General features: G+C 38.4%; 1 protein-coding gene across 1 annotated transcript; it reads left to right on the forward strand.

Moving 5' to 3' along the window:
- The first annotated feature begins 6,743 nt into the window (after nucleotides 1-6,743).
- LOC146568555 (putative phosphatase phospho1) lies at nucleotides 6,744-11,424 on the forward strand. The gene is made up of 2 exons (XM_085284649.1): nucleotides 6,744-6,864; nucleotides 8,481-11,424. The coding sequence occupies exons 1-2, from the start codon at nucleotides 6,852-6,854 to the stop codon at nucleotides 9,266-9,268; spliced, it is 801 nt and encodes a 266-aa protein (XP_085140775.1). The 5' UTR covers nucleotides 6,744-6,851; the 3' UTR covers nucleotides 9,269-11,424.
- The last annotated feature ends 3,935 nt before the right edge of the window (nucleotides 11,425-15,359 follow it).

The raw sequence follows: 15,359 nt of genomic DNA on the forward strand, positions 1-15,359 counted from the left end.
TATTATTCAGGGTAAAAACTCAACTTAAATAAGGACAGTGTTTCAATTTAAAGTAAGTGGGGTGCTTGCATGTTCTGAGAATTTTGTGATCACCCTAAAAGAAGAATTTCCATTAAGATTGGCAAGTTTATTTAACAAAAGAATTTTGTATTTGTAATTTATGATTTTGATCATTCACTTTTACACTTTCCTCCAAATTTTCAACATTTGTTATTAATTTTGGGAAAAAAAAGACCATAATTATGTTATCTGGATGCATTTGAGGGTTCAAACAGCTCATGTGTTCTGCAGAAAGACCTTCCACCTAAATATAGTTTTTTTTTTAAGTATATTAATCCTGATAATTATGTGAATTAATAACAATAATCAATTATTTCCTGTTTAATACGAATAACACTTGTGATTATTGCCCTACTAATGTGTGTAATGATGAGATGCCTTTTTTTCTTCTCCCACTTACTCTGCAGTGACAAATGTTGTTACACAGATCTTTGTTTAAGGAAAGCCTGTGTCGGTGTGTTATTGTGTCGCTTTTGCAGTTTCCTCACTTATTTGTGCCAAATCTGAAACCAGCTTTCACCACTGCTGTCAAGCCAACTGTGAATAACAATTAGAGGGACTTCCGTGCCTTGGCAGTCACTCTTGTGTTTTCTTCCAAAGAATGTCCCACTGAAACGGTTTGGCGAACCGTTTCAAGGCAGGTTTCTTTCCTCAGTTTTCTTCTGTGCTTTAGATGCGTTCTTAAATCCTTCACTGCCATCGTTACAATCAAAGTTTACAGGATTACAGCGCGTGTTACTTAGCAATTCCTTGTCTCCGCATTGATGCATTTTATACTTTTTTTTTCTGTTGTTGCTGATGTTGTCTTTTGGTCATTGCTTGCATATCTGCTCCTTTGAATGGATGACCTATATAAGTGGCGTTGGGGCTCAGTAGTGCAGATGTTTTGTCCAGATGTGGGTGTAATTCAATGCTCGAAGCGGAGGATCCAGAGCACAAGAGGAAGAGTTTTCCCTCCGTCCACACCATCCCAGCGCCTCACATTCCTCTCTCCACCCTCTCAGTGCTGCTTTGTGTCTTTCTGTCTCTAGAGCTTAACTCTCAAACTGCACCTCCCTTTCCAGCAGAGCCGGTTTCTGTAGAGCACTTGTAACAAAGTTTCACAGACAGTGTTTTATGTTATTTACATTTGTGACATTTCTTTAGGCGACTTGGACTAGTATTGTTAAGTTTGGCCAGCATTCCTTCTCCTAGTTTGAAATAAGATGTGATGTGGATTTTTGAGTGGGATCTGGAGTCTTTGTCATTCTGTGATGTTTCCAGCGGAGGTTCACGTAGAAGTCTTTCAGGCTTTGTTCACTTGTATCATTTTTGAACCCACAAGCCCAGTCCCTACATGACGGATGAATGTTAACCACCTAGCGATATAGCAACATTGAATAAACAAATTAGTCAAGTTTAGTGATTTCTTTTAGCCCTCTAATTCCTCTCTGCAAGCAGCTTTGCTAAAATGAATGTGATTGGAGACACAAACGGGTTTGAGCCAGTGTTTAGGCTTTGATCAATAGTAACTGTCCGCTCATGTTCTCCGTGATTGTTGGTTATGCATAAACTGATGCAGAATTAAAAATGGTAAATGGCCTGTATTTGTATAGCGCCTTACTAGTACCTAAGGACCCCAAAGCGCTTTACACATCCAGTCATCCACCCATTCACACACACTGGTGCGTGCAGTGAACGACACCTATAGTGCTCACTGAGAGTTGCAGCTCTCCACTATGTTGCCTATTCAGAAGCTGTACTGTAGCGTTTGTTATCAAATGTTTCATATTAAGAAATAAACAGGAATTCATCCACAAAAATGCTAATTTGCACAGACGGCTCTAATTAAAGTGTATTTGCGTTAGTTTGACAGATGCTTCATACATCAACATCCAAAGAGGTCCTGTCTGTTTAAAATAAATAAATAAATAAAAGCTCTTTGTAAATTCTGGCTTCATTAAAAATCTCAGTTCAACAATTGAAAGTCATTATTATCATTATTATCCTAAACCATGTTTCATATCTATCAGCATCTAATTTGCAGTGTAATTACTTCCATTGCTTGTGTGACAGTGTTGTTCCAAAACTATTTAATGTGTTACTGTTTCTTTTTTCTTTGTATACACAGTTCAAACAAACGTCTTCTATGTTCATATGGCACTAACATGTCTGTATTATTAAAGGATTATCACATCTTGTGACTGAGTTGACTCCATAATGACCTCTACCTGTAGACTGCTGTTGAATCACTAGGTTTGACGATGAAACCGCCCTGCACGACAGTTGATCACAGCTTCCGTACTGTGCTGCTGTTTTTTTTTATTTCCATCAATTGACCGCAAAGATGAATTTTGATTTTTAAGTATATATGGCAACCAGCAGGGGTCGCTGTATGTACATGTTTAAGAGCAGCGTTTCAGAGGCTGATCGCTGTTTCCAGCTCGCTAATGGTAAGAGATCATAGTGTTGTTTTTACAGATCATTGCTCATTTATGACACATCATACATTAATACAGAGCAGAAAGAAATTTATTTGCAGTAATGTTTTGATCCCTGGTAGGTTTAACATGAAACTGATGGACAGTATATGAAGAAACATATTTGCTTCTCTTCGTCCTGCATACTGTTGTAACCTTTGATTTAGCTTCATTTACTCACCACGAAGCCAGTGGATATGCCTATGACCATCCACCATGGATGACACTGACAGATTATTTATTGGCAACTTTATTTTTGTGTTGCTGAAAAAATATATTCAAAGAGCTCCCTTCTTTGGGCATTAGCCTACATGACACTTACAGGAAACTCACGTATTCTTATGGAAATGTGCATAAATTAAAACATTTTTTTTAAACTGAAGTAAGCAGTAATATACAGTCTAATTTGATAAACCTATGAAAATTAATCAAATTATTTCACAGAAAAATTTCTCAGATAAATGGTACTTATATAAACCTCAAATACTAAAATTGCATTAATGATATTCTACAGTAGGACAGAAAATAACATCAACAGGATTGAGAAAGTAAGTAGCAGTCAGCGCTGCTATTAACCGATCACCACCTTGTCTGTAAAAGCAGACGTTTTGACAGTTTGTTGTTCTGCAGCATTCAGCTGTGTTAACGCCACAAAAATGTCACAACTTTCCCAGGAGTGGGGGTTCCAGCAAATTTGTCTCTACAAAACCATATTTGGTAAAAACCACACCTCCAACACCTCATACCAAATGTCAAGCACAGGGAACACCTAATCTATAGTAGGCAAGGCAAGTTTATTTATATAGCACAATTCAAGGTGTTCAGCAAGGTGATTCAAAGTGCTTTACAGAGACATTTAAAAAATAAAAACAAATAAAAAGCATGATTTAAAATGGGGGGGAAAGAAAGGAACAGTAGATAAAATCAGTAGTTAAAATGTAAGTTTTGAAATCTAAGCTTAAAAGTAAAACAGTGTGGATTTGGTGCTTTATTCAAATGCAGCTGAGAATAGGTGAGTCTTCAACCTGGATTTAAATAAACTGAGTGTTTCAGCTGATCTGAGGCTTTCTGGGAGTTTGTTCCAGATATATGGAGCATAAAAGCTGAATGCAGCTTCTCCGTGTCTGGTTCTGACTCTGGGAACTGATAAAAAACCGGATCCAGGAGGTGTATTTTGGTCCTAAACCATTCAGAGCTTTATAGGCCAGCATCAGAACTTTAAAGTCTATCCTCTGACGGACAGGCAGCCAGTGTAAAGACCTCAGAGCTGGACTGATGTGGTCCACTTTTTTGGTCTTAGTGAGGACTCGAGCAGCAGAGTTCTGAATGAGCTGTAGTTGTCTGACTGGTTTTTTAGGTAGACCTGTAAAGATGCTGTTACAGTAATCAAGCCTACTAAAGATGAATGCATAGACTAGTTTTTCCAGGTCCTGTTGAGACATCAGATCTTTTGTCCTTGAAATATTCTTGAGGTGATAGTAAGCTGACTTTGTTATTGTCTTGATGTGTTTTTATAAGTTTAGGCCTGCATCCATCACTACACCCACATTTCTCGCCTGGTTGGTGGTTTTTAGGTGTGTAGATTGAAGTTCTCTGGTGACCTGTAATCATTTTTCTTTGGCTCCAAAGACTATTACTTCTGTTTTGTTTTTGTTTAGCTGGAGAAAATTGCGACACAACCAGTCATTAATTTCCTCAATGCATTTACCAAGAGCCTGTACAGGGCCTCGGTCTCCTGGTGACATTGTGATATATTTGTGTGTCATCTTCATAGCTGTGATAGTTTATTTTGTTGTTCTTTATAATCTGTGCCAGTGGGAGCATGTAAATGTTAAACAGAAGGGGTCCCAAGATGGAACCTTGGGGGACTACACATGTGATACTTGTCTGCTCAGATGTGAAGTTACCCATTGATACAAAGTATTTCCTGTTTTCTAAGTATGTTTTGAACCAGTTTAGTACAGTTCCTGAAAGACCTGCCCAGTTCTCCAGTCGTTTGAGTAATATGTTGTGGTCAACTGTATCAAATGCTGCACTGAAATCCAGTAAAACTAAAACAGACATTTTTCCACTGTCTGTATTCAGACATATGTCATTAAACACTTTGGTCAGAGCAGTCTCGGTGCTGTGGTTCTGTCTAAAACCTGACTGGAAGGCATCCTAGCAGTTATTCTGTGTTAAGAAGTAATTAAGGTGTTGAGAAACTGCTGAGTAATCTAGTGTCAAATGTGAGGCAACCTCACAGCTAAAGCTTGGCCTAAAATAGGGCATGCATATGTCAATGAGTCCAAGCACAGAAGCAAATTTGCAATGGAATGGCCCATTAAAGTCTAGATCTCAGCCCATCTGAAATCTTGTGAAGGGTCGTTAAAAGACCCTTAACAAGTGAAGGGTCGTTAAAAAACCCTTAACAAGTGTGTGAAAATCTCAATGACCTAAAGCAATGCTGTAAAACGGGGCAAGTCATATAGAAAATGCTTATAACAAGCTACTGCTGCCAAAGACACAAGTTAATCTTTTTTTTCATAAAGTCCTATTAAAACTTTCTTTTTCATATGACTGTATGTACATAGTTTTAAACTACAAGTTATTCTAGTAGCCATACGACAAATTGGATGTAGGCAAAAATTTATCTAGGCTTATAGAAGAAGCATTCACACACATGCAGAGGAATAAAATGACAATGTATCTTTTAGGATTTATGAACGTCAAACCTCTTAACCCTTAGCTGTTAGCTGTATATAACAATCTCATACTCGTGACTGCTGCTGATACAAGAATGCCTCTGTATATTTTTAGAGGGATATTTCCACCATCAGGCGAAGGGACAGCTTGAGTTTTTTCCGACCTGCAACACGTCACCTGCAAAGTAAAAGGAAAAAAAGCAGTTTATTTATCAGTTTACTTGTCAGTTATTAGTAGGTCAGCTAATAGTACTGTTGTATAAACTGAAATGTACTTTAAACCCGGTAGGCCAGCTCTGTAAATTACGACACCGAGGTACAGAGTCCAGTTACAGGGTGTGCTAAGGCCAGACCCAGAAACAGCATGGGGACAGCTGCTATACTGTTAAGAATGCCTCAATCATAGGGGATCGTATGATTGAGTTTTTCTCTGTATGTATTATTGTAGGGTCTACCTTACAACATAAAGTGCCTTGAGGCGACTGTTGTTTTGATTTGGCGCTATATAAATAAAACTGAATTGAAAATTGAATTGAATTTTAAAGCAAAAGGACCCCTAAAAGCTTCTTAAGCTCAGATAACTCCATGTGCTGAACTTGTCATTAACCCACTATTGATCATGTGTGTCGCCACATGAGCCAAGGTGTGAAAAATGATCATTAACATCATCACAGCTGAGGGGTGAAACCTCTGAGATATTGCTCTATCCCATCATATGTTTTAAGAGATTTCTTTACATGTGTATTCCTTTTATTTCCTTTCAGCCTCATAGGGAACGTTTATGCTCCAGTGGGTGGTAGGCCTCTGACCTACCCTTTGACCTACAATACCCACTCCAATGGGAATCAAATAGGTATCTATTTTTTGGTGAACTTGATGTTTTCATCCACTCAGCTCATGTGTTCATGAAACCTCTACCTCTTGTGTTTTGATTTTTAACCAAGTGTCATCTTGAATAAACCAGTAGGTGTTTCTTTATTTGAGCTTCTTCTTTAAAGATGTTGACCTTTGAGTGACACAACCCTTATTGTATTTCAAATATGTGATGGTAAGGCAGAGGTCTAACAGGGAGTAAATCGGATTGGGATGAGGCTCTTACAACTACTATGACCTGGATTACTGAGAACCTACACAGACATTTCACAATTTTATATAATGTCCTGTCTGTTTAAAGGTTGCGTTTCATGTTTTAAAGTAAGAATGTATTATGAAGTACTTGGATGAGATAAAATGGGACAATTTTCAGTAGATTCACCACACATGAGATTTAAGCTACTAGTACGTTTATAATAACTGTTGTATTTGCAAAAATGTACAATTTTAGTTCATCTTAAACTTTGTAGAGGACAAAAAAGTAATACCTGGGCACATTCGGCATGGTATCACTTTCTGTCGTATTTGTTTACATAACCGTAACAGTGTACCATACATTTAATATAGGTTCACCAAGTACACTTAAGCTACTCGCTGAAGCTTTTACTTTGGAAGGTCATGGCGGAAATCACGTGTTTACGTCGGCTTGCTTGACGCAACGGCTTTAAATGGGAATACCCTCGATCCGCTGTGGAGTCTCCTTTAAAAAATCTTACCGCGTCACTGGGATGCGGATCTGGGAGCCGGACACCTAGCCGACCATCCCCGCTTATATATGCCCTCCACCGGTAGGCCGTTTTCCTCTCTGTGTTATTTTTCTTCTTCTTTTATTTTTAACGTGTGTCACATTTAAATAGTTACATCAGCCTTTTATTCTGCTCCGTTCATGCAATGACCGGCTTATGACTTTCAGAGGTAACCTCTCATACAGAAATAGTTCGCCGGGGTTAAAATTAGATAGCTTAGTGTGTAAATGTGTGCTATTAATAACGCAGTGGCTGCTGGGGAGATCAGGCTTGTGCTCACTTGGCACATGTGTGCACCAAAGCTGTAGGTTGCATGTCATTTTTAGTTCCTGGAGGCAGCCTGCATAACATGTTACGAATGTTGTGCAAATATTAACAATCGATCAAGTCAGGTCTTGTTGTTTTACTTTCTGTATGCACCCAATACCCTCTGTCGCAGTCACAGGTACAGCTAGATTGCAGTACTGGGTTAATAACATGCTTGTAAAATCAGCCTGGCCTTCTAGGGCGTATTCGTTATCCATCACACTCCTGTTATGTTGGTTTCCAGGAACACCAATTATGTTCCTGGGTCAATGTTTACTCATCCAAAAGTGTCAGAAACACTGGCATTGATTATTTTACAATTTTCTTTTATAATTTTGATTTTGTTTTGTTTTGTTTTCTGTAGTGATGCAGATGACATGTGACATCTCTTATCAAATCATTTCTTTTCTCTGATCTGCCACTTTTAATGTTTCCTACCTTGGCGGGAAAATGCTCACGTGAATTTAATAATGGCTCATTTCACACACACACGCCCGACAAGTGGAATGCATCCCACTGTTAGCACCTTTGCTTTTCGTTTCTGCTATGAGGTGTCTAAAGATTAATTGCCATATCTGCAAATATGACATATTTATGTCAAGTTTTAAAACTTGGCATGAAAACTAAAAGGAGGTTACAGGGGAAAAAATTGTTAAAGCTTTACATTTTTCAAAATATACACTCCTGTTCATCTTCAATTCAGAGGAATCATAGCTCTTTTCATAAAAACGTCTACATTTCACAGTAACTACTCCAGTAGATTTAACATCCCACCAAACGTCTGTGACATAATCAGCCCTCTCTTCGCTGGAGTTACAACAGGCCTGTAAAAGGGGAAGCCTTGTGCTATATATCAGCTATGTAAACAAGAGACTGGCACTGCTGGAAGATGTGGCCTCTAAGTTTAAATAAATGATTTTAAAAAGGACTGAAGGCATGTTTGTGTGGAAAGAGATTTAGATAAAGAGTTTAACAATTTGCCCTTCTTTGGGGTTGTTGTTGTTTTTTTCATTTCTTTCATTAATTGTAATGAACATCCTGTTTATGAGGTACTTTTGTTTCATTTAAACTCCCTTCCTTTACTCTTGTAAACACACATTTCCCCTTCAGCTCATAGCCTCATTAAGAGTCTTAATGCATGTTGTTGTTTTCCTCTGGTGCTTCAGTTTAATTTAACCCTGAACTCTCTGTGATTTAAACTCTGATTGATGGCTTTTTTGGCTTCTCGCCATTAAAGTTTTACACCAGGATGCTATAAAACAGTGTGCTTCAGAGTCTGCTGTCCTTGACGGTGAGAAAAAAAGGGCTCTCTGTTTCATTCCTTCCACCTCTGCTTTTTTTCCCCCCCCCAGAAAGAAATCACTCACCAAAGATGACAGCTCCTTTAACGCCTGCCGCACCACAGGATCAACGCTTTTTGGTGTTGTTTGACTTCGACGAGACCATCATTTGCGAAAGCAGCGACGATGCTTTGGTGCGTACTCTGCCAGACAAAGAGCTCCCTGCTTGGCTGAAAAACAGTTACAGGGAGGGGCAGTATAATGAAAATACGCAGAAGATTTTGGCCTACATGGCTGAGCAGGGCGTCTCTAAAGACTCCATCCATTCAGCAGTGGAGAAGATCCCACCAAATCAAGGCCTCATGAATCTCTTCCAGTATCTGCAGAGCCACCAGCAGGACTTTGAGCTTGTGGTGGTCTCCGATGCCAACATGTATTTTATTGAAACCTGGCTTAGGCATGCTGGGGTGCGTGACCTTTTCAGAAAGATTTTCACAAACCCATCCAGTTTTAATGCGGCTGGTCAGCTTGTGCTCCTCTCTTTCCACTCGCACTCATGCCCCCGTTGTCCTGATAACATGTGCAAGCAGGTGATCCTTCGGGAGTATTTGGCGGAGCGGCAGAAGGAGCGTGGCGGCGTTCCCTTTCAGAGGGTCTTCTATATTGGAGATGGGGCCAATGACGCCTGCCCTTGTCTGGCTTTGGGGCCCCGGGACACGGCTTTCCCCAGGAAAGACTTTCCAATGCACAGGCTGCTAAAGGAGTTTCAGCAGTCTGCCAAGTTCAAAACAAACATTGAACCTTGGGTCAGTGGCAAAGACATAGTAGACTGCCTGAAGAAAATAGTGGAGGAGAAATGAGAACTGCATGCCTGTACTTGTGAAAGAAGGTCTGTAAGAGGGGAACAAGTGCAATAAAGGTGCGCCAACACTAGTCCACTTGGCAGGCAGGTTATGCATGATTTTAGCCGAGCAACAACCAGACCATCCTACAGATGTAGGATTTATTTTATTTTTATTCTTCAACTTTGTGAAATCTTAATTGAAAATGATCAAATGTGGTAGTAAGAGGTTCTAAATAGAAGATTCCTTTTTGTACCAGGCCAGGTGTTTCCCCTTGTTTCCACTCTCTATGCTACGATAAGCTAGCCAGTAAATGGTTAACTCATAGTGCTAATGGTTTTTAAATATAATGTTTGACAAGACACTTAAACTGCTGTAATTCTAGCCTCATGCAAAAGGCTATTTCATCCCAATGACTCTGGTATTAAACATGTATGCCGCATTGTAAATCGCGTGGTATTAAAATTCAGTTAGCCAGCAATAGCAAGGATATTTGATCAATAATAGATATGCAGTATTCATTATGCACTTTGTTCTCCTTATCAAGTCTGATAAATGGGAGAGAACATCGTAACCAAATTGTCATGCGTGCTCTGAAGTTGCCGTTTATGAAGCAACCATCCCCTTCAGTACACGTGCAGTTTACATTTTTGAGCAATGCGAACTCTGATGGTTTGCTTCTCCTCTTAACTGTATGAGATTTCATTCATGGGGAGATTTAAACTTTTTCTCTTTTGTCACGCTTCCTTTAAAAAAACTCCATCTACGTCCACATAAGTAGGGCCAGGTGTTATGAAACTTTCTGGGACATATGACCATGTTGGCCAAGGACAAGGTCAGAAAAGATAAGAGATAAGATGACATACGCCAGTACCTGTGCACTCCCCACCTCCCATTACTGATACTTAATCTGGGCTTGATTGCACAACAGTAATTTACACCAGGCATGCCATAGACACACAGCTGCCGGTCGGTCTAACGTTATTCCCTGTCCCTCTGAAACAATGGAAAAAAGCCAAATGCACACTACCAATTTTAGAAGGGTTAATGTAATGGAATCATACCATATTAAAAACTTCTAGTGATTATTTTTACTGATAAGATGTTTTCATTTTGGGTCAGGATAAAGAAGTTCTTCTTTCTATTTGAATGCTTTCCCAGTTGATGATTTTCAGTATATCTGCATAAATCAGCATGTAAATTCATTTCTTCCTCACTAAACTTGCAACAGGGGAAAAATATATACTTAGTATTGTTTGGTATTGATTATGAAGAGTTAATTAATGCATTGAAGGGTATTCTTTTCTTCATTTTTTGTTTGAAGCAATACTTTACATCTGTTAAGTCTTGAATCCCTTGTGAGACTGGTTTCAGCTTTAGAAAAGCTAATATTGAACTATGTTAGGTTAATGCTGTCTGTCTTTACCAAGATGAATTTGATACTCAAGAGTTCTGTTTCCTGGTTGAATAAAGTCCATGTTTGTAAAGGGAAAAGTGGGTGCTAATGAAAAGAAGTAAAACGGTAAAGTAGTGTGTAAAACTGGTGACATTTTTTTAGCCTTAACAAATGACAAATTGTTGTGTAAGTGCTGGAAATTTACTTTAAGGGGTGTTTTTTTTTATTTCTCAGGGAAGGGAGACTTAAACGAGCAACATCATATAGCAGCATTTGTTTATTTTGTACTGTTGAATTTCAACCAAACAAATTTTACTTGTGAACTTTTATAGATGTCATGAGTCTGACTCTGAAATTCACTGAGCTCTAAACCTAATTCTTATCCAATGCTGTGTTACAAATATGCTGTGGGTGTTCCTCTGTATCGTACTGTAATTGTAGAGATCATGGTTTAAGACTGTAAAAACATTAGTTTACTTTAAATCTGTGTACCTGTAAAACTAAAATAGATTTGGTGCAATAACTAAATGCTCTATACAGAGAAGTTATACTGGATGAAAAACTTGACTTGTGATATTTTTATGTGTGTTACTCAACCACAGATCACTTCAATATTGCGATTTTTAGACAACCATGCTTATATTACAACAATGGGGGGGAAAGAAAAGGTCTTGTTTTTCGATTTTGCGGTTTGTTGTATATTCATTACATCAAAAGTTCTATTATGCGTGTAATGTATCATATTAACAGGAATATAAAGCCATTACCTGACAATGTGTTTTTGTTGTCTGGTTTATATCTGTGACACAAAATCAACACCCCGTAAAGATGAGTTCTAATTTATAACAGCACATGCAAAAACACCACAGAGCTTGAGCACAGCAAATCTTTTTACAGTATAAAAAATATACTGGAGAAAATAACACAGTTATAATTCATCTTAAGCTGAAATGGCCTTTGAGAAGAAGTATAGTTTCAGTTGGGGTTTCTATACCAGTCAGCAACTGCAATCATGATATCAGTGTTAGTGTTTTTCTTAGTTCAACAAATTGCCTTTTCCTAGTCAGGATGTGATGAAACCATGAACGATCTCCTCAAGGTCATTGATAGAAACCCATGCTTTAAATTTAGGTAGAAGTCTTGACTGACAAGATGAATTTAACGACTGGTTTGATTTTTAAGTTAAGTTCAAGAAAAGAATCAAAACCAAGCTGAAGTTTAAGGCTTTTGAGGAAAGGCTTGTCAAACAAACCGGTTAGGGATTAAAGTGAAATATGGGTATTGAAACCCGGTTCTTGTTGAGAAACAGGGCAACTTGCAATACTTGAAAAGTAGATATTTCATTTAAGGGAGGAAACACTACGAATATGCAAAAGCATTTGCTCACAAAACACGCGATGACCTTAAATGAATGTCATGTTTTTAATTCCGCTCCGGACTCGTGAATCTCAACCCAGCAGCAGCGGTGACGTTTGTACGTCCTCTGCCGTTAATGCGGCAGGTAAATAATCAACTAACAGTGCATATTATGTTAGCGCGATCTGCCTTATTACAAAACCTGCCATTACTGTGCATTTAGGTGACCATGATGAGACAGACAGACAGAGTCTGGCTGGCTCAGATGCTGGCAGTTCTCACTGCAGTCTACCGGTAGCGTCTCCTTTCAGGCCAGGATAGACGAATGTCACCGAGCAGTGACTACGTTTATGGTAAAAGGCTTGCACCTATTTGCCACAGCAGATGCCCCCGATTTTCAGGAAGTGAATGTGTTTAATTGTAGGCAGGGACATTACTGGATATTCTTATGTAATTGCTACAGAATAATTTATGTTATACTTTGTTATTGCTACAGAAGAATATTTATTTTATTATTTTACATTTACAATGTTTTTTCCTGGGGACCCTGTGACGCTCCATTGAAGAGCCGTAGGCTGTGGATCTCTTAAGATCTCACTGTTGGGTTTGTAAGGCCATGTTACTCCTAAATTTCTATCTTGTTCAAAGAGAAGATATAAAACAAAGTTCTAAGCTATTCGACCTTAGTGTTCACCTTTTTTTTAAAAAGAATAGATAAGAGAATCGATAAAGAATCAAATCGTTAAACAGAATCGAAATTGGAATCGGAATCGTGAAAATCTTATCAATACCCATCCCTAGCCCTAACCAAAAACAGGAGGAGGGAGGTTAAGTACACAAGTGTTTGTACTAAAGATTATTAGACTCCAGTTCCTCTAAAGAACCATTCCTATTTAATACGTAGATGTAAAAATGAAAATGATTTAAACATTATAATCAGCTGACCACTGATATTCAAAATTATTAACTAAAATATTAATAAAATTCTAAACTAAAATCTAAACCTAAAAGTTTATTTTATAGCTGCTAATAGTTGTAGCAGTCTCTGAAGCCTCTTCCAGTTAAAAGGGATTTTTCCTCCCCACTGTCACCAACTGCTTGCTTATAGAGGATGATCAGATTCGTGTTTATCTCTAATTATGTAGGATCTTTATGTTACAGTTTATAAAGGGGAACATTTGTGACTTGGCACTATACAAATTTAAAGGAACTGAACCGGATAGTGTTTTATGGAGAAAAAAGGAACATCTTGTTGCCACATGTAAGTTAAAATTTCTGATTATATAGAGCATCTTCAAAACCAAAGCTTTTGTGTGTTGTTCCCGGTCTGCAGTGGTGAGAATCTATTAAAAGTTGTCTCACTCAACAGACAGGAAAACCAGAATGCACTACGGGAAGAAGGCAAGATGCTTTGTTGGGAAGCCTTGGATCCTTGCATCCATGTGGATGTTACTTTGACACGCACCACCTACCTAACCTCTGTGTTGCAGACCATGTACACCCTTTCATGGAAATGGTATTCTCTGATGGCTGTGGCCTCTTTCAACAGGATAATGCAAAATAAGCACATGGTCGTAAGGTTGTGCCTGATCAGTTGAACTTGGACTTTATAATTTGGATCCTCGTTGGAAGAGAGCATCAAGCCAAGAAAAATACTTTAACAAAAGACTGTTTTGTCCACAGCTGTTCCCAAATAAGGATACATTTCAAAATTAAATTATGCTGTGAGAAAAACTCAATTTCTTGAAAATAGTGAATTTAGATTAAGTCAAGATTGCATTTACTAAGAGAAGATTTTATTTTCCTTTTCCTTTTTTTTTAGCAACCAAAACAGTAAAGTCTGGTTTTACTTTGGGGTGGTACGAGTCTGTAATTGTTACTTGTTGATGTTGTTGGTTTGAAGTTTATATTTAGGGAGAGATGACGTCAAAGCTGTGTTGCCGAAATTAAAAGATGAGGGAGTGATGTGGGGGAGGAAACGGTGAGCATCTCAGAGGCACAGGAGATCTAATCTTCCTTCTCAAAGGAGATGATATGTTTATTTATCATGAGGCGCAAGAGGAGGAAAGAATAATACCACTTTTGTAGCAGAAGCACAAGACACAGAGATGAAATGCTAAAAAATTATTTGATTCGTTGTTGTGTGTGAAAATGAGAAAAAGAAAACAGTTAAACAGCAAAGTTTCTGGGACATCTTTATAATAAAAGCACTATTTGGATAACATGTTTATCCAGTTTAAAGGCTGTTGGGTTAATTAGTGTTTAGAAACTTTCTGAATCAAAAGAAACTCCTGTAAACCCAAGTGTGTGTTTGTGGCACATTCACTCAGCTTTTTACAGACAACATCAAACAATACTGTTGTATTGGATTTAACTCGTAGCGCATTAAATCCTTACTGAGGTTGTTACTATATGCTACTATACTATGAACTACACATCTTTTACAGTCAATTTGAGAAATACTGTACAGACAATGAAAATCCATGAGTCATTTTTTGCCTGCAAAACTAAAAGAAATGATTAAGAATTTTTGAAATGAAACTTTTAGAAGTTTAAATAGTATAATTTAAATGATGTGTCCCAGCCTAAAGAAATTTTTACTTCTTCAGAAACAAGCAAGGGCTAAATGCTAACACCTCGGCTCTGTGAAAAAGGGGTGATTTGACTTTTTCTTGTCAAGGGCAGGTTCCCAGGATCACATATGAAAAGGCACCTTTTCACCAGAAGATGGCGCCAAGTTATTGTGTCGCTGTTAAATCAGCTCAGGAGTGCCCTCCAGTGTGAATGTGACTTTGGCAAGTCCTTACATTATCCCAATTATTTAAGCCAACACAGATTAATAAGAAAACAAAGTGACATCAATGGAAGCAGGGTTCCTCTGGCACAAACAGCAGTGCTGATGTGAATTCATGAAACATGGCTCACAGGATATGACAGTAAAGGCTCTAGGCTGCAGTGATGGAGATGGCGTATGAGGCGCTCCATGTCACCACGTTAGTTTAAGATGATGCTGAAGTCTGCCAAGTAATTCGTTGATTCAGCTCTCTTGCTTGTATGGCCTGTTTTGTTCATATTTAATCTGCTGTAACCTTGTTGCTGCCTTTTAACCAGTGCTTCTTCTCTTGTCTCTCTACGCTCCATTCTTCTTCTGTGGATTGACTTCTGTCAGATTACATAAAGACGAGTCTGTGTGATCAATCTTTTTACCCACTCTCTTGGACATTGTTCTCCCCACATCTGATTTCTTCTCTCTGATTTATCCTGTCACTCCGTGCCTCGGGTGATTCCATGTCATTGTTGTTGTCTACCGTCATATTTTCTGTTGTCAGTCCAGGACCCCGATGATAATGACACAAC

This window comes from Mchenga conophoros, linkage group LG8, assembly GCF_057382185.1.
Source record: "Mchenga conophoros isolate Kocher_MC1m ecotype Shallow Benthic linkage group LG8, M_conophoros_male_GT1.1, whole genome shotgun sequence".
Classification (NCBI taxonomy): Eukaryota; Metazoa; Chordata; class Actinopteri; order Cichliformes; family Cichlidae; genus Mchenga; species Mchenga conophoros.